The sequence below is a fragment of the Pygocentrus nattereri genome, chromosome 11 (genome assembly GCF_015220715.1).
Source record: "Pygocentrus nattereri isolate fPygNat1 chromosome 11, fPygNat1.pri, whole genome shotgun sequence".
In the NCBI taxonomy this organism is placed as follows: domain Eukaryota; kingdom Metazoa; phylum Chordata; class Actinopteri; order Characiformes; family Serrasalmidae; genus Pygocentrus; species Pygocentrus nattereri.
Window position 1 is genome coordinate 19,605,362 of NC_051221.1, and position 16,576 is coordinate 19,621,937.

General features: G+C 38.7%; 2 protein-coding genes across 3 annotated transcripts in view; one reads left to right on the top strand and one right to left on the bottom strand.

The window, feature by feature from the left end:
• The window catches only part of abca1b (ATP-binding cassette, sub-family A (ABC1), member 1B), a 43,140-nt gene extending 37,149 nt beyond the window's left edge, over positions 1-5,991 (top strand). For both annotated transcript variants that reach the window (XM_017722523.2, XM_017722526.2), the window contains exons 42-47: positions 171-312; positions 700-834; positions 1,433-1,536; positions 2,474-2,566; positions 2,802-3,045; positions 4,452-5,991. In XM_017722523.2, coding sequence (XP_017578012.1) covers positions 171-312; positions 700-834; positions 1,433-1,536; positions 2,474-2,566; positions 2,802-3,045; positions 4,452-4,604 — 871 coding nt within the window. In that variant the 3' untranslated portion in view covers positions 4,605-5,991. The remainder of the gene's footprint in view (positions 1-170; positions 313-699; positions 835-1,432; positions 1,537-2,473; positions 2,567-2,801; positions 3,046-4,451) is intronic.
• Positions 5,992-6,551: 560 nt separating this feature from the next.
• Positions 6,552-16,502, bottom strand: nipsnap3a (nipsnap homolog 3A (C. elegans)). The gene is made up of 6 exons (XM_017722527.2): positions 16,295-16,502; positions 14,657-14,867; positions 11,397-11,558; positions 8,263-8,412; positions 7,817-7,903; positions 6,552-7,166 (listed from the first exon to the last, which is right to left on the bottom strand). The coding sequence occupies exons 1-6, from the start codon at positions 16,370-16,372 to the stop codon at positions 7,090-7,092; spliced, it is 765 nt and encodes a 254-aa protein (XP_017578016.1). The 5' UTR covers positions 16,373-16,502; the 3' UTR covers positions 6,552-7,089.
• Positions 16,503-16,576: the final 74 nt, after the last annotated feature.

Here is a 16,576-nt window from a genome sequence, read left to right on the forward strand (position 1 = left end):
GTTGATACATTATAGGTCAATAAATTGTCATATGAAGACCTAATTTTATATATATACAAGTTAACAATGTGTTTTCCCTGTAAAATTATAAAGTTTTCTTGTAACTGTAATGAAATCAAACTCTTATCAAACTAATCACAAATCATTCTTTTTGGATCTGTTGTTCTTAGTATACTCAGGGAAATAGACCAGGTGCATCAGAACATGGGCTACTGCCCTCAGTTTGATGCCATCAATGACCTGCTGACAGGCAGAGAGCATCTGGAGTTTTACGCCATCCTGCGTGGAGTCCCTGAGAGGGAAGTGTGCGAGGTGAGTACAATTTCTTCAGGACATATAGTGTCATTGATGCAAAGCACCACTCTTACATAACACTATATGGTCATCTCCACTGTCTAGCTGAAATATTGTTACTCTGATTGAGTGAATGATTCCCATATCAGTAATCATACTGCAATCATAGCAACTTCAAAAGAGTATTTGCCTTTATGTAGGCCTTTTACTTTGTACACACACAATATGTAACCACAAACATACTAACATTAGTTATTAATAAAAGAGTGCATGAGTTAAAAGACAGGTCCATGAGAGAATTTGCATCTAAAAACAACATGAAAAGAAAACAAATACGGCTATTGAAACATTGTGATTTAGTTAAAAAAGGTTGTGCTGCATGGATTTAATATGTGTGTCTGGCAGGTGGCTGAGTGGGGCATCCGCAAACTGGGCCTGGTAAAGTATGCCGACAAAGCCGCTGGAAGCTACAGTGGAGGCAACATGCGCAAACTTTCCACCGCTATGGCGCTCATAGGAGGCCCACCAGTGGTGTTTCTGGTATGCATAAACACACATTTCCTCATTGCTTACACAATCAGCTCATGCTATTTTCTCACTCTGGGAGATCATGTGCTCTGTGCAGCACTCAACAGCAAAAACACAGTGGGCCTGTTTCCTGTGACTGTTGTTTTATTTGTTCTCCCAACAGGGGTTGCATTGCTGTTGTATAAGAGAAGTTAAATTAAAACATTCAGCTAACCACAGCCTTGATTCTCTGACAGAAGTAGGCTGAATGCATTGTACAGTTGCACATTTGTTTCTAGTTCTTTTAATACATGGACTAGTCTGGAAACTAGTTTTCAGAGTGCATTAAGTACATTTAATCCACAAGCCTAACCTAAACCTCACTCACGCTAAACCTAACTTAAATCTCAATATAATACCTAGTTACATAATGCGGAGTTTCACCGAATAGTTTGCTAACAGTTTAAGCTTTTGCACATATGATACAGTGGCACAAAAATCTAAATAAATTGTAACCAGGACTTTTGTGTACGCCATGGTGTATTTGCCAAAAATCCTGGCAAAAACACACCTGTGACTTTACAGTTAAATCTGTTGACTGACCTGTGGATGGTTATGCTGTTTGTCACAGGATGAACCCACTACTGGTATGGATCCCAAGGCCCGCCGTGCACTGTGGAACTGCATCCACAGTGTCATCAAAGAGGGTCGCTCTATCGTGCTCACCTCACACAGGTATGATCTACTGCACTCATTCAGTCTAAGCTGTATTCATTATATGCCATAACTCTTATGGCTTTTCTTATTATGTGCTATGCCATTATATGTTATGTTGACCATTTTGAGGAGGATGCCCCCCCATGAAAAAAAAATATGAATGTACTTATCAAATATATTTTTGCAATGTATGAAAATGGCCAAAACATTTATTTGTTAAATATATATTTTAAAATGCATTTATTTATTAAACACTCATACAGTCTAAGCTGTATTCATTATGTGCATAACTCTTATTGCTTTTCTTATTATATGCTATCTGATGTTGACCCCCCCATTTATATTTTCACATTCATTTTAAAATAAACGTATTTTAAAATGTATTTGGTTAATACGACAATATATTCTAAAATGTGTTTTTGTGTTATGTATTTTGGCATAGATTGCAATGCATTTGAAATGTATTTTAAATATATAAAAAATTTTTTTTCCTTGTAAGCCTTTTGAATCTTCTCAGAAATCTGTAAAGCCACTTTGCAAAATGATAGTATTATAAAGCACCATACAAATCAATTTGGATTAATTTGATGAAATAATAAATAAAATAATGCTGACTGAGGAAAGGTTAAGACCACCACTGGCTCTTTGTTTAGCTCTCAATGAAGCCTTTTTTGCCTGCTAAGTCATTTTCAACATAAAGATTATGTGAAATACATCTGAAATATCCCTGCTATGACTCTTAGGCAGTTTACCAGCCAAAACATGTAGCTGATATGACAAAAAAATCCTGTTTTGGAAATGGGTTACATACAATATATTCATTGTTGAAGGTCATGCCCACATGGTTATATTACATTTTACCACTAGAGAGCAGAAAATTCCCCATGTCTTTCATGTGAATCTCTGTATTTTGCTCTCTGGCTTGTGTGCTAATCGTTGCTCTGTTGTTCCACAGCATGGAGGAGTGTGAGGCCCTGTGCACCAGGATGGCCATCATGGTAAACGGCAGATTCCGCTGTCTTGGCAGCGTCCAGCACCTGAAAAACAGGTAAGATAACTTTACAGCTCTCAAACTACACTGGCATCACATTCAGTTTTGCATTGTATCAAGCAAGTTCATATCATGGCAAGGATTTTTAGTGCTTTTCTCAGGGTTTGTAAGGATTATAGAGTTGTAGAGAACATAATCATTTTCTGTACTTTTTTGTTCTTTGTTGTTTGATCTAACTTTTTTCTGTTTCTGATATTTCACTCTTTCTTGATATATGTTCCTCATTGTGCAGGTTTGGTGATGGGTACACCATCATCCTGAGGGTAGCAGGCCTCAACCCAGACCTGCAGCCTGTGATTAAGTTCATCGAGAGCGAACTGCCTGGCAGCACACTGAAGGAGAAGCACAGGAACATGCTGCAGTATCAGCTCCCCTCATCCCTCTGCTCCCTTGCTCATATCTTCAGCATCCTTGCCAAGCACAAAGACATCCTCAGAATAGAGGACTACTCTGTTTCCCAAACTACACTGGACCAGGTGAGAACAATTAACATTAACCTAATTTAGTACAATGGCTAAAGATGTGACATGCAGTATTTGTATATTTTAGCACTGCGTTCATTTACAAAATGTATTTATATGGCCCATATCCTATGCTTTTTCTGATATTAAAGGTTTTATGTAGCAAAAATAGTCAATTCATTTTTACATGACCATTTTTCCAACTTCTCTTCATCCCTTTGAACTGAACAGACTGATATATGTAAGTGGTCTCTGTTCTGATTGTTAGCCTTGTATTGTATCTCATAGAAGAAGCAGTATTTGGCAGGGTTTTTTTTTTTTCAAAATGGCCTGGAAACATTTGAAACTTCAACAGTGTTTACATACTACACTAACACTTTTACTTAAAAATATCAGGATGATGTGGAGGCAGTCTAGTACAGTCTGGAATTTAGACTCACATTTGCTAATATAGTTTGGTTTGATCTTACCTGAACTTGACAGGTACAGTGGTGGACGAAGTACACAAACCATGTACTTGAGTTAAAGTAGAGATACCCAAGGTAAAATATTACTCCAGTAAAAGTAGAAGTCCTCCCTTTAGACCTTCACTTGAGTAAAAGTACACAAGTATTTGCCTTCAAATGTACTCAAGTATCAAAAGTAAAAGTACTAAAAGATAAACTTAATTCAACTTAGTTACAGGTTTAAGTTTAATAAAAACTTGCTTTAAGGTTCCTTTACTGTATTGCATCTGTAGGTCTCTGTTCATAAACATAAACTAGCCAAAACTAATTTACTATAAAATGAAAGTGGTTTTATAAATTCAGAAAAAAGACACATCAGTCACGACTGCATATGTGGACATATTTCTATATTGTGGTCTATTTACACAAAGTTAGGTTAGTTCATCATTTGTGTTGAACAGACTCTCCCAAAATTTTACACTGCTGCGCTGATGTTGAACCGTGTGCTTGCACTGCATCATATGCACCCTGATTGGTGTTCTTGCTTCGTGCTTCTTTTGTTTTGACACGTTACGTTTTTATACACACATAAGCCAAAAGGGATGACAGATTTCACGTAATGTAGTGGAGTGAAAAGTAAGATATTAGACTGTGAAATGTAGTGGAATTAAAGTAAAAAGTCACCCAAAATGGAAAAACTTCAGTAAAGTTCAGATAAACTACTTAAGTACAGTAACAAATTACATTTACTTCATTAGTGTCCACCACTGGACAGGTATGATTTAGGCAAGTGTGATGAAGTTCAGTATGAGCTATATTTGCATACTGTAAATCAGTGGTCTGGCTGTTACACTTTCAAAACTAATGCTTTGTACTGTCACCCATACAGACCATCATTTCTGTGTTGTCTCTGGAACACATTTGACAAAAATCATCACTCTGAATATGTGCTGACTGATTTTTCCTGTCTTCTAGGTGTTTGTTAACTTTGCCAAGGACCAAAGTGACGATCACTCTGACCACTCGATACGGCGTAAAGAGCATAAAGAGGCAGTGGTGGACATTCCTCTGTTCAGCTCGCCAGTTCCTTTATCGAGAAAGGAGAAACCCAAGGAGAGCTTTGTTTGAACAAAAGACTTTTTTACACTAGGAGTAAAACGAGCCAGTGAAATTGATTTATTTCACATTGCCGTTCTTGGTTTTCTGTGGCAGTCTGCTAATTAATTTGCTTGGTCAGCTGTATCAGGGCTGCAAGAATATGCTGGTGCAGACACAGTCGCTGAGAAACTCAATGCAAGTCAATGCAAGAAAAAAAAAAAAAGAGTCCACTCGGGATTTACTGTGGAGTCCAGATCACCATTCTAATCCCAGATGAGAGTGTGAAAGTAAAACTTGAATAACTGCCATAATTTTGTTCTCGTACAGACTGTTCAGAGAATGTGAGTCTTTGTACAGTTTTTGTATTCGTAGTTGACAAATCTATGTTCTGTAATTTTGCATTGGTATCTGCGATTGACGGGAAAATTCAGGGTCAGTTTCTTTTTGTTTGTATTAGAAATTACATGATGAAGAATCACAATCTTTTTTTCTTGACCCGCCAAGGGCTAAAACTGCAGTAGAAATGCTGTTAAATTGATTATGTGCCTTTATTTATGAACAAACATATGAAAAGTCCAGTGGGGGCATTATTTCGTACAATATTTTTGCAAGCAGTGCCTGACTTTTAATAATGCAATCTGAGAGAAGCAGGAGAAGTGTTCACTGTTGAGTTAGAAACATACTGTACAGAGAAAATGCTGATTTTTTGAAGAGATTTATTTAAGAGGAATTGCCTCCCAGTCACGAAATGTAACACATACCTCAGCAGATACAGGAACATTTTGAAGGACGTTTGAGTAGTCGATTGGAAGAAGAATCTTCTTACATAAGATACTGACTTGAAAGTGTGTCCTTGGGGACGGGCGGTTGGGGGGGTTTGTAAACCAATAATCCCATAGGCCTTACGACCTCAAGTAAACCTTCAAAGCCAAGCTAATCTTTTGTAGTACATGGTTCAGTACAGAGATGGTGAGTCCACAGAGTCAGGAGCCTAAACTGTCTGGTGTACCTTAAAAAACGTCAGTGTTATGAATCAGTGTACTGTGCTTGTTCAGCAAAGCACAGCCACGTCTTTCTAGACTACATAACGCCGTGATCCATCAGTATTCTGGAACAGAGCTTTTCACTGGTCTCAGAGAAAGGCTGGCCATGGTGTCTGTCCTTTCAGTCCTAGCACTTTATTGGCTGTGTTAATTGGTAATGTATTAATTGAAAATCTGTTTATCCGTTTGCACTGGTTTTTCCACAGAACGAAATCATTCTACATTTATTTTTTATTGTACTGCTTCGTTTTCCAACATGAAAATTCTGGCCTTACTGATGTTTCTTATTTAATACCTGTTTACATTTCAGATGAAAGGCTGTGGAACATCTGTTACTCACCTCAATACTTACACAATAAAACATGACAAACGTACAACACAAATTGTATGTTTTTCATTATGTTGTCACCTAAATAATTTGTTTGTCCTCATTTTGCATATTTTTATCAGTACCTTCATACAGAATCAAATGAACGCTCTTTAAAGTCGACCCGAAATCTAAATGATATTGCAATTTTAAAAAATGGTATTTACTTGTTAATTTGCATCCATGTCATAAGCATGACTCACTGAAAAGCACTGTGCACCAGTGGACAATACTATAAACTAGTAACATCATGTTTCAGCTCACTCTCCTACCAACCCCACCTATCATAGGAGAAAATGCTCAGCTAGCTCAGAGACTTTTCCTAATACTGCATTTTACTCTCATACTCATACATTAAGGTGCAGAAGGAAAATGTTATGTGTGATGATCTTCAATACATGTTTCTGTAGTACAATTCCAAATTTTGCAATGTAGCAGGCCTGGGGAGAGAGCCCACTCCCATTCTCTGTTACGGCCTGACCCTACATTCTTTACATTCTTTACTCTCACATCTGACAACATGACAGATTAAAAAAAAAAAAAAAAAAAAAAAAATCAATCAATTACTTTTTTATATAATTACAATTTAATTTTTAAATCCATACATGATCAATACAGATTTAAACCTGGCAAGTGCATTAGACCATGCTTACATGAAAGAAATGGCTACAGCTATTCGTAAACATGCCTGCTGAAGTAAGGCTTGAGGTAAGTGTTGAAGGAGTAACTCAAATACCAATATAACTGCCCAAGTGCAATTAGTGAGATAGAACAGGTGCATAGCTGGTTAAAGGTAGGACAGTGGCAATACTCAGGATTCTTAATGCTATTAAATGCCACAAAGCTGCAAAGAACATATTGGTAAAAAAATGTCACATACTGGTGGTACAAGATATCAGACGCCAATACATCCTTCACTACTAAAGATACGCTTCACTCAGACATAAGCAAACTAGTCATTGAAGTAAGCCCTGGTCTTAGTCCAGGCCACACCTCAGAGTAAGCTGTCCAGCATACACATTCATTTTAAAATGAAAGAGCTTTTTGTTGATCAGCACACGTCTGGAGTAAGTTTGTCCAATGTTCTACATGCAATTCTACCCATTTACTTCAGGGGTGAGAATGAGCAAGGAAACATGAGCTTGTTTTTCTGAGAATCCAGGTATGCAACACTCTGCCGCACTGTAGAGACAACACAAGAACACAGTTACGAGAACAATTTATAACATCTTATTCATAATCTTCATCTATGCAGTCATATGCAAAAGTTTGGCCATTTTGTTGATTTTCTGAAAGTAAGTTTACTTCCTCTACAGAGAACACACTTCTGCACATTTTAATAACCAACTAATATGCTTTGATAATTTCTGAAATTATCATATTGAAGAAAAAAAAGAAAAAACACAAATTGTAAAAAATATTCTATTTTTTCTGATATGTTGAACTTGACAAATAAATAGAAACTGTGCACTCAAGTTTGCAGAAAATGCCACATTTAAGTTTGTTCCCTGTTCCCCCTTCAATCCTGTTCAGTCTTTTTCATACGACTGCATAGCATTTCATTTTAGTTAGAAATTTTTAAAACACTTTACAGAGGAAGATAATCGAAACACTGAAAGACAAAACAGCACTTTAAAATAACAGAAAAGGAAAGGTTTCTCTTTAAAATCCACTTTTATGCTTTTTGATAATTGGTGGTAACAAAAAAAATTGTCAGCTAATGGCAATATGTAATGGGATGGAACACAAACCCTTGTCTACCACATGAAGGGCAGCAGTGTTTTCCAATATGGTAGAACAGTAAGTGAGATGATGATGAAGAAAGGTTTTACCTGCAGCCACTACCCTGCCGTCAGTATGAGCTCTGTGTCTTATAGATGCACGATGGTCTGCACTCTCATACCACCACAGAACATGCACTGCAGCACACAAAAGATACATTTTTGTTCGTATTTACTGTACATTCTTGTGCAGATAATAAACAGAATAAAGTAAATAAAAATAGTCCCACTCCAAAAAAAATGGCATTTGCAAATGTATCACTATTTTACCATTAAAACCATTACACACAAAAATTCACATGTAGCTTCAGTGGTAGTTTCAAATAGTAATAAAATGGCTATATTTGCCCTGACATTGCAATACTGTCTCCATTTCATGCCAAATCACTCTGGATGACATTGTTATCATCCCAACAGTTGAATTATGCTGAACATTCAATAGTATATCATAATACACAGCAATATACTGCAGTCTCGCAACCCTATGTGACACCTACCTCTATTGAGTTGTCCAAACTCAGAGTGGAAGACACCCACTGGGTGGGCATATCCTGGTGCTGCATGGGTGTTGACTGCAGCGTGGAAAGACTCGGCCCAAACAGCTGGACCCCCTGGCTTCATCTGGAATGTCACCAGCTCATACACACCTGGGGAAATCCACAGTGCTTTAGTACAGTTTCAGTAGTTCAGAATTCAGATTCTGAATAGGTCAGCTGAGTTTTTGGTAAACAAGTATTTCCCTCATGTTTCCTCCCTCTCAGTCAGAGACAGCGATAACCTGCTGGATCTGATAGTCTGACGCTTATTTCTGTCAATATGACACAGCGTGAAACTCTCTATGCAGCACACTATAATGCCCAGTTCGAACACTGCTGACCCCATTCCAGTGTGGGGTCACAGTACACACAAACACCACCAGCACAGACAAGCAGACTGTTTACGAGACTAACCCTAATCCCACCCATTCATACTCTACATGAAAAGCTCTGATACACTGACCAGACACCCAAACATTGTCTCTCATTTTATCCTCTCTCCCTCCATATCTCTCTCTTTCTCAGACGCACACACATTTACATACTCCACAATATTTCCTTCAACAAAGCGTTTCAATGTTATACATACTCACACCCATGCTGTGGTGCAGACTCAGTTTGGGTTAGATCACAAATACAATTCAAACTTGGCTATACAACACATAAAAATGTATAATACCAACGTGTCAACATTACCCAGCACTATCATTATTGTGTTACATTTTTGTGATAAAAAGCTATTTCTGAGCATATCATCAGCATCACTGGTACTTAATACATTGCAAGAACCCACACTTCAGTTTTTCACTCTATCAAGTAAATAACTTGCCTACTAGTTTCACGTTAATAATCTAATAACAATCACTGCTGTCAGAAAACCTTCTATCTCCATTTCTGTTGTTTTTCGGCTTGTGAGGTCATTTAAAAAATGCCCTTTACCCTTTACATTGTGTGTAAATTTCATGATGAATGGACCAAAAGAAATTGCCCAAAATGATTTGGAAAAAAGTAAACAATAAAAGTAAAGAATGTTCTTTCCTTCTCCTGTAAAGTTATCATTTTGAAGATTTGCCAGATTGCCAGTGTTTGTGGCTAAGTTTTAATATACAAATTGTATGGACTGGAGAATGAATGTTTAAACACTGTCACTTCAAAAGAAATAATATGTAAAACTATCAAAAAGTAAGGAAAATTTGCTATTCCATGATATGGGCTCTTTAAGTTAAATTAGAAAAATTCATAAATTAATAATAAGCCTGTGGTCTAAGGGGAGTGAAAGAATATTGCTTATCTTACAAAAACTGAGCATAATTAGTGGTGTTTAATTGGATTTAGGGCAGTGCAGAATGTAAAACCTTTTTTTAAAATCTGCATTTATAATTTTTGACAGTATTTTTTTAAACAAGCCACTACTGGTTCTTGTTTTCTCTGTTCAAACTTATTGAATGTCAGAAAAACTAATCATCATGATACATAATGATACTGGCATAATGGACTGCTACCAAATCAGCAACTTGTTAATATACAGTTTATGTAGTTACTGTACACAATTTCTTCATGTTGTTTACAGGCTCTCTATAAATGGAGAAAGTATGGCCCTGAATGGTAGAGATACCACTTTTTCTTTGCCGATACTGAGACGTGTACTGATACTCAGACTGACGTTACCACCTGAAGCTATCTGCCAATATCAATCCATATTTCTTCACTGGAAAATACTTTAAATTTCAAAAGGCTCTAAAGTGCTTCAAAATAAAAAATATATATATTTTGTTAGTTGGAGTGTTTAAATTAAAATGAGCACTTAAAAGTATGCTGTCGTGCTCAAACTACTCAATCACCACAGGAAGAAATGCACAGCTAACAACATCACACCACACAGTGTGAATGTGTGCCGTTTCATCGCTGACAAAAAGACAAGTATCTCCAAAATGGTAACTTACAGGAGAGAAAGCAAGCAAAACTTTCCCTATGTTTACAAACATTAACGTAACAAATCATTTCAGAGAATTTCTATTTCATTAATTAAAAAATGTGCAACAAGTCCAGTCTTGAAATTTCCTCACTACTAAATATTCCACAGTGAACTGTCAGAGGTATTATAACAAAGTGGAAGCGACTGGGAATGACAGCAATTCAACCACGAAGTGATAGGCCAATAAAATGAGAGAGCAGGGTCAGCGGATGCTGAGGCGCGTAGTGTACAGAGGTTGCCAACTTTCTGCAGAGTCAATCACTACAGACCTCCAAACTTCATGTGGCCTTCAGATTAGCTCAAGAACAGCCTAGAGAGCTATATGGAATGGGTTTACATGGCCGAGCAGCTGCACCCAAGCCTTATATCACCAAGCGTAATGCAAAGTGTCAAATGCAGTGGTGTAAAGCGCCGCCAATGGACTCTAGAGCGGTGGAGACGTGTTCTCTGGAGTGACGAGTCATGCTTCTCCATCTGGTAATCTCATGGATGAGTCTGGGTTTGGTGGTTGCCAGGAGAATGGTACTTGTCTGACTGCATTGTGCCAACTGTAAAGTTTGGTGGAGGGGGGATTATGGAGTTGGGCTCGACCCCCTAGTTCCAGTGAAAGGAACTTTTAATGCTTCAGCAGACCAAGAGATTATGAACAATCTCATGCTCCCAACTTTGTGGAAACAGTTTGGGGACGGACCCCTTCCTGTTCCAACATGACTGTGCACCAGTGCACAAAGCAGCGCACATAAGACATGGATGAGCAAGTCCTGATCTCAACCCGATAGAACACCTTTGGGGTGAATTAGAGTGGAGACTGCGAGCCAGGCCTTCTCGCATTTCCAGCATCAAAGCATCAAAAAGAGGGTCAAAAGTCAAATGATCAAAAATTCCCATAAGCACACTCCTAAACCTTGTGAAAGTCTTCCCTGAAGAGCTGAAGCTGTTATAGCTGCAAAGGGTAGGCCAACATCATATTAAAGCCTAAATCCAAAAAGGATCCAGTATTGGCTGCATTTCTCAGGACTAAGTCTGTCTTTAAAGGTCAGGTGTTCGGAACTCAGAAGGAAATAAAAGAATATGATGATGTAATTTAGCACAGTAATAGTAACATATCATCATATCTCACCTCCCTCTTTAGGTGGTTTTTGGAGTGTGCTCCATGGCACCAGGTATGTGACCTCATTGTCCTGAGAGCTCAGCATAGGCATGGCTTTAGAGATGTACTGCTCCATCCAGCTGGGGTCCTGAGCCAGAGCTGCTCGCACTGCTGCCCGCTGATCGTAACTGTCTAAAAATGCAAGATGAATACTTTAGAAAGATTCTCTTTACATTAAAATTAGAATTATTATTGGAACTTGCCATAATGAAATAATTGAAAATATTAATGTCACACGCATTGTAATGCAATGCACTGAAGCAGAATTAGCAATATCAAAGCATTATATACTTACATGCTCATTATAAGACATACACTATACAGTGCTGCTTCCATGTTCATGAACCTTCCAGTCATTATGTAAATTTCTACATAAATATCATATGACAAGGTCTTCATTTCATTCAGAAAAATGAATAAAGAGAACCTAGAAACACAAATAATGCAAAATTATACAGTTTTTCAAAAATTAAAAAAAAAAAAGTGAAATCAATAATAAATGTCTTTGTTGGCAAAAGTATGTGAACCTCTGCACTCAGTAATTGGTGTGACCCCTATGAGCAGCACTGACTTCAACCAAACAGCTCCTGTAACGCCTCTGGAGGACTCCTTTCTTTCAGAATTGTTTTAGCAAAAGCAAAAGCAAAATTTATTTATATAGCACTTTTCACAACAGATGTCACAAAGCAGCTTTAAATAACAATCAGTATTACAGAAAGAAAAGAAAAGAAAATCCGGGTCCAAGCCCCCATGAGCAAGCCAGCAGCGACAGCAGCAAAGAAAAACTCCCTAAAGAGGAAGAAACCTTGAGAGGAACCAAGACTCAGAAGGGGAACTCATCCTCCTACGGTCAACACCAGATAGCAAACATTATTAGTATGAAGTATTATAGTAAAGTGGGAAAAGAAAAGATCTGAAGGTGAGGACTGCACAGCGTTGTAAAGCAAGAAGCTCAGTGGTTGTCAAGCCGGTCCAGAAGACTGGTGAGAAGACTAATCACCAAAGGCTTGACTATACAAGTAAGTTTTTAGTCTAGACTTAAAAACTGAGGCTGTGCCTGAGACCCGAACATTAACAGGAAGATTATTCCAGAGTTGGGGGGCTTTGTATGAGAAAGCTCTCCCAGCTGATGTAGCTTTATTAATTCTAGGTACCAGTAGTAAGCCAGCGCCTTGTGATCTAAGTAGGCGCGATGGTTCATAGTGGGAGAGAAGTTCACTCAGGTACTGAGGTGCGTGTCTGTTTAGAGCTCTATTGGTCAGTGATAGAATTTCATAATCAATGCAAAATTTAACTGGTAACCAGTGCAGGGCTGATAAAACTGGGCTAATATGGTCAAACTTTCTGGTTCTTGTGAGGACTCTGGCTGCAGCGTTCTGCACTAGCTGAAGCTTGTGAAGGCTTTTGCTGGGACATCCAGACAGCAGGGCAATACAGTAATCTAGTCTTGACGTAATAAATGCATGAACTGACTTTTCTGCGTCCTGTAGAGATAATGCATTTATTAATTTAGCAATATTGCGAAGATGCAGGAAGGCTGTTCTACTAATATTAGTTATATCTGCGTCGAAGGACAGATCAGCGTCTATCACAACACCAAGATTTTTTTTCTTTTTTTAGCTCTTATGTTAGTGGGCATTCTTGCATGAAAGGTCCTGCCAGAACATTTCTATTGGATTGAGGTCTGGACTTTAACAGCCATTCAAAATATAATATTTCTTATGCTCCAGACATTCTTTGCAGACTAACTGGTGCTTTTAGGGCTGCTTTCTTTGTGCAGGACACACCTTTTGTTGAGGTACAGTTCAATGACAGATGCCATAACATTCTCCTGTAGAGCTTCTTAATACAATCCAGAATTTATAGAGCAATGGATGTCTCCATGCTTTTATTGATAGATACTATCCTCGCTCAGCGTTTGCCTGAGTGTGGACTGATGAACACTGACATTAGCCTGTGTAGGAGAGGCCTGCAGATCCTAAGATGTTATCCTGGAGTTCTTGTTGATTTCCCAGTATATTATATGCCTTACAGTTGGAGTGATTTTATGTTGACCACTCCTGGGAAAGTAAACAATGGTGGTGAACTTCCTGCATCTCTACACTATCTGAGCAAGTCTACACTTTTTAGAAATTGTTTTGGAACCTCTTTTAGCCTAGCAAATGTTTTTTCTAAGGGTCCTCAGTAATGTCATTTGACTGAGACATGACATGTGTTAACAAATGTGTGTGGTAAAAAACAGTCTTTAATGGTGAAGCCTCAGGTTAATATTTTAAATAGGGCAGGCTCAGACACACACACACACACACACACACACACACAACCCTGTTAGCCAATTCTTTGAATCTCCAGACACAATTATCACCTGTACCAAACTGATCGTTATAGAGGTTCACATACTTCTGACAGCCAAAAGCCCTTGTCTTATTTGTTTTACTGCGTTGTGTTAATCTATTACGACTTAAATGAAGATCTAATTTATTTTAGGTCAACCTTACGCAGACATTCAAATAATGATGAAGGGTTTACAAAGTATCAAGCAGCACTGTGCATCCAAAAGTTTGTGTTCAATTCTGCAATAAAGAAACACTGAATATTACACTGAACATTATTAGGGAGTCCTCCCTCCTTACACTGCATTAACAGTTTCTACTCTACTAAATTGCATGTTGGAACATTGCCGTTAGGATCTGATTGCATTCAGCCACAAAAGCATTAGAGCATTACTGAGGTCAGGTACTGATGTTGGATGATTATTTCAGGATCCCAAACATTATTACAACGTGCAAAAGGGGGTGGATGGAGCACCATCAACCCATGGAATCCAGTTCCATTGCTCCACACCCCAATGCTGGGGCTTTATACTCCTCTAGCTGACACTTGGCACTGGGTATGGTGACCTTAAACTCATGTGCTTCTACTCCAGAGGGTCCCTTTCTATTGACAAAGCTTTTCTTTAAAGATTATACAAGCTGTATATTCACAACTGAGGACCTGTTTCACCAATCTCTCCACCTTAAAGAGGCAGGATTCACAAATTAGAATGGGGTCTCTGGATTAGATCACTAATTAGAATGGGGTCCTACAGAGTAGGTTATAAGCCCAGCACAAAGTTTTACCGTTTCTAATTTACAAAAACACTGGTTCTGGTGGAGTGCTCTGGGAAATTTTACTCTCGAGCCTTCATTTAAAATTCCACAAATTCTACGAGCTACACACAAAACTCTCACCATACTTCCAGATGTGGAAAACCTGACTGAGACCTCCATACTCCACACTCCAGTACCCCAGCAGCTCAGAGTGTGCAGTGCGCAGGTCGATCTTCTCACTGGTCAGTTTGAGGAACGCAGAGTTCAGGTGGGGATGGATGCAGTAGGTGCGGAACTCATAGAACATTCCACTCTGCTGCTGCGGCCCAGTCGAGACGAAGGCCTTGGGTTGCTGGAGAGAAAATAGAAGAACATCACTGACACCAAGGGGTGAGCACTGGAGTTACACAGCTTATGTCTACTGCCAATGTTTGACTTGCAGGGATATTCCCTCATGAAGAAATTTCAAGACCTTTGTTCCAGTAATTTGAGTTATTTTTGAGTTCTTGTTATCTGTGAAGATGACTAACTGTACTACAGCAAGAGACAACATGGACTGTGATAATAACTGTGAAAATATTAACAAACAAACCAATCGCTGTTGTGGGACGAAAACCTCTTTTTTATGTTTTTCAGTTGAAAGAAATGACCCAAAATGATCTGGAAAAGTCTGGTTCCATTGACTTACATTAAACGTATTTTTTTCCCTTCTCCTGTAAAGTTATTTTGGAGATATGAGGTTTTCTTCTGACAAAGGCGATATGTAAAATATAAAATATGTCATAAATGTTGCACTGACACATTTTTTTTTCTGATATGCAAATGGTCCAGGTGTGCACAAATTTTTGCATACAACTCTTTGATTTCTGAATATTTATACTTCTGCAAAAACTTTTCTGGAGCTTCCCTGCTTCTTCCAATGTGGGAAAAAAGTGCTTCTTCAATTACATTACAATCTTTATTTACTTTCCAGACCTGCAGAAGCATATGGCCTTGTATCAATAAAATAAATACTTCAATTACATTAATATAATTAGCTATTAAGTGACTGACTGAAAAACACATATGATCATTTATGAACTGACTAACAAAGAAAAAACAACTTGGGTGAAGAATAACAGGACACGTTTAGTTCACTTTGTCCTTGGTGTCCTGAGTAAAGTACACTTGGACTGGGCACCACATATCAAAGCCCTGAATGTGCGGGCTCGTGTTAATTATAAACCACAGCAGCTCTCTGTCTCTCTGGACACCGTGAAACCAGAGAGGCCTTCTGGCATTGCTCCACAGCAATACAAAGATCAAACTGATGTAGCCTTGTGATTAGTGCAGAAACATTTATCAAAACGCTACTATTTCAAATCATTATATATGTAAATATGTCAAAGACTTCAGGAACTTCAGGAATGCTTTCAGGAAATTCAGGAATGCTTTCAGGAAATTCTATCGTAAGCTCAGGGAATGATTTGATAAACGCAGTGCTGTAGTTAACTAGATGATGCACTCCAGTGTGGTGTGCTGTTGTTGTTGTTACGGCCAAAGCCTCCTATTAGTTTAACAATGGGGGCGAACTGCACCCCACTCTCCCTCACCAACGCGTCTGTTTGGGCTTTTAGCCATGAAAAGTTTCGCCGTGGTGCAATAAAAGGCGGAAGAGCGCCCACAGGAACGCAGCCAGGCAGGAGTCTGTCTGCGATCTGCCTGTTGCTTTCATCCTGAAGTGACTTCCAGCCAAAGCTCGCTCAGGTCTAAATAACCTCCCTCTTCATCAGAACTGACCTTTTGAGCGCTCCTCGCACAGACGATGCTGTGGGTGTGGAGCGTGGCTCTCCGGAGCGCCTGTCGGATCTGAAACATGACTGCTTTAGTCCACTCCGTCAGTCCAGCAGCTGGTCTGAAGGCTACGTGCTCTCAGCCAGGTTTGACATGCAGCTCTTTTCCTCACAGCGCGATGCCCTACGGAAGCCGAGAAGGAGCTCGCGCGCTCTGGCTGCGTCCAACACCTCACACACTGACACACTAAATAATGTTCAGTCCTACAGCGCAGAGCGAATAGTACAC

What these genes read in the sequence shown, in the direction of transcription:
- nipsnap3a (XM_017722527.2), bottom strand. Translation starts at nt 16,372, where the DNA reads ATGTTTCAGATCCGACAGGCGCTCCGGAGAGCCACGCTCCACACCCAC. An exon ending in AAAACCACCTAAAGAGGGAG is followed by an intron (nt 8,413 to 11,396) that starts GTGAGATATGAT and finishes GGATTTCCCCAG; the next exon opens with GTGTGTATGAGCTGGTGACA. An exon ending in CGGCAGGGTAGTGGCTGCAG is followed by an intron (nt 7,167 to 7,816) that starts GTAAAACCTTTC and finishes TTGTCTCTACAG; the next exon opens with TGCGGCAGAGTGTTGCATAC.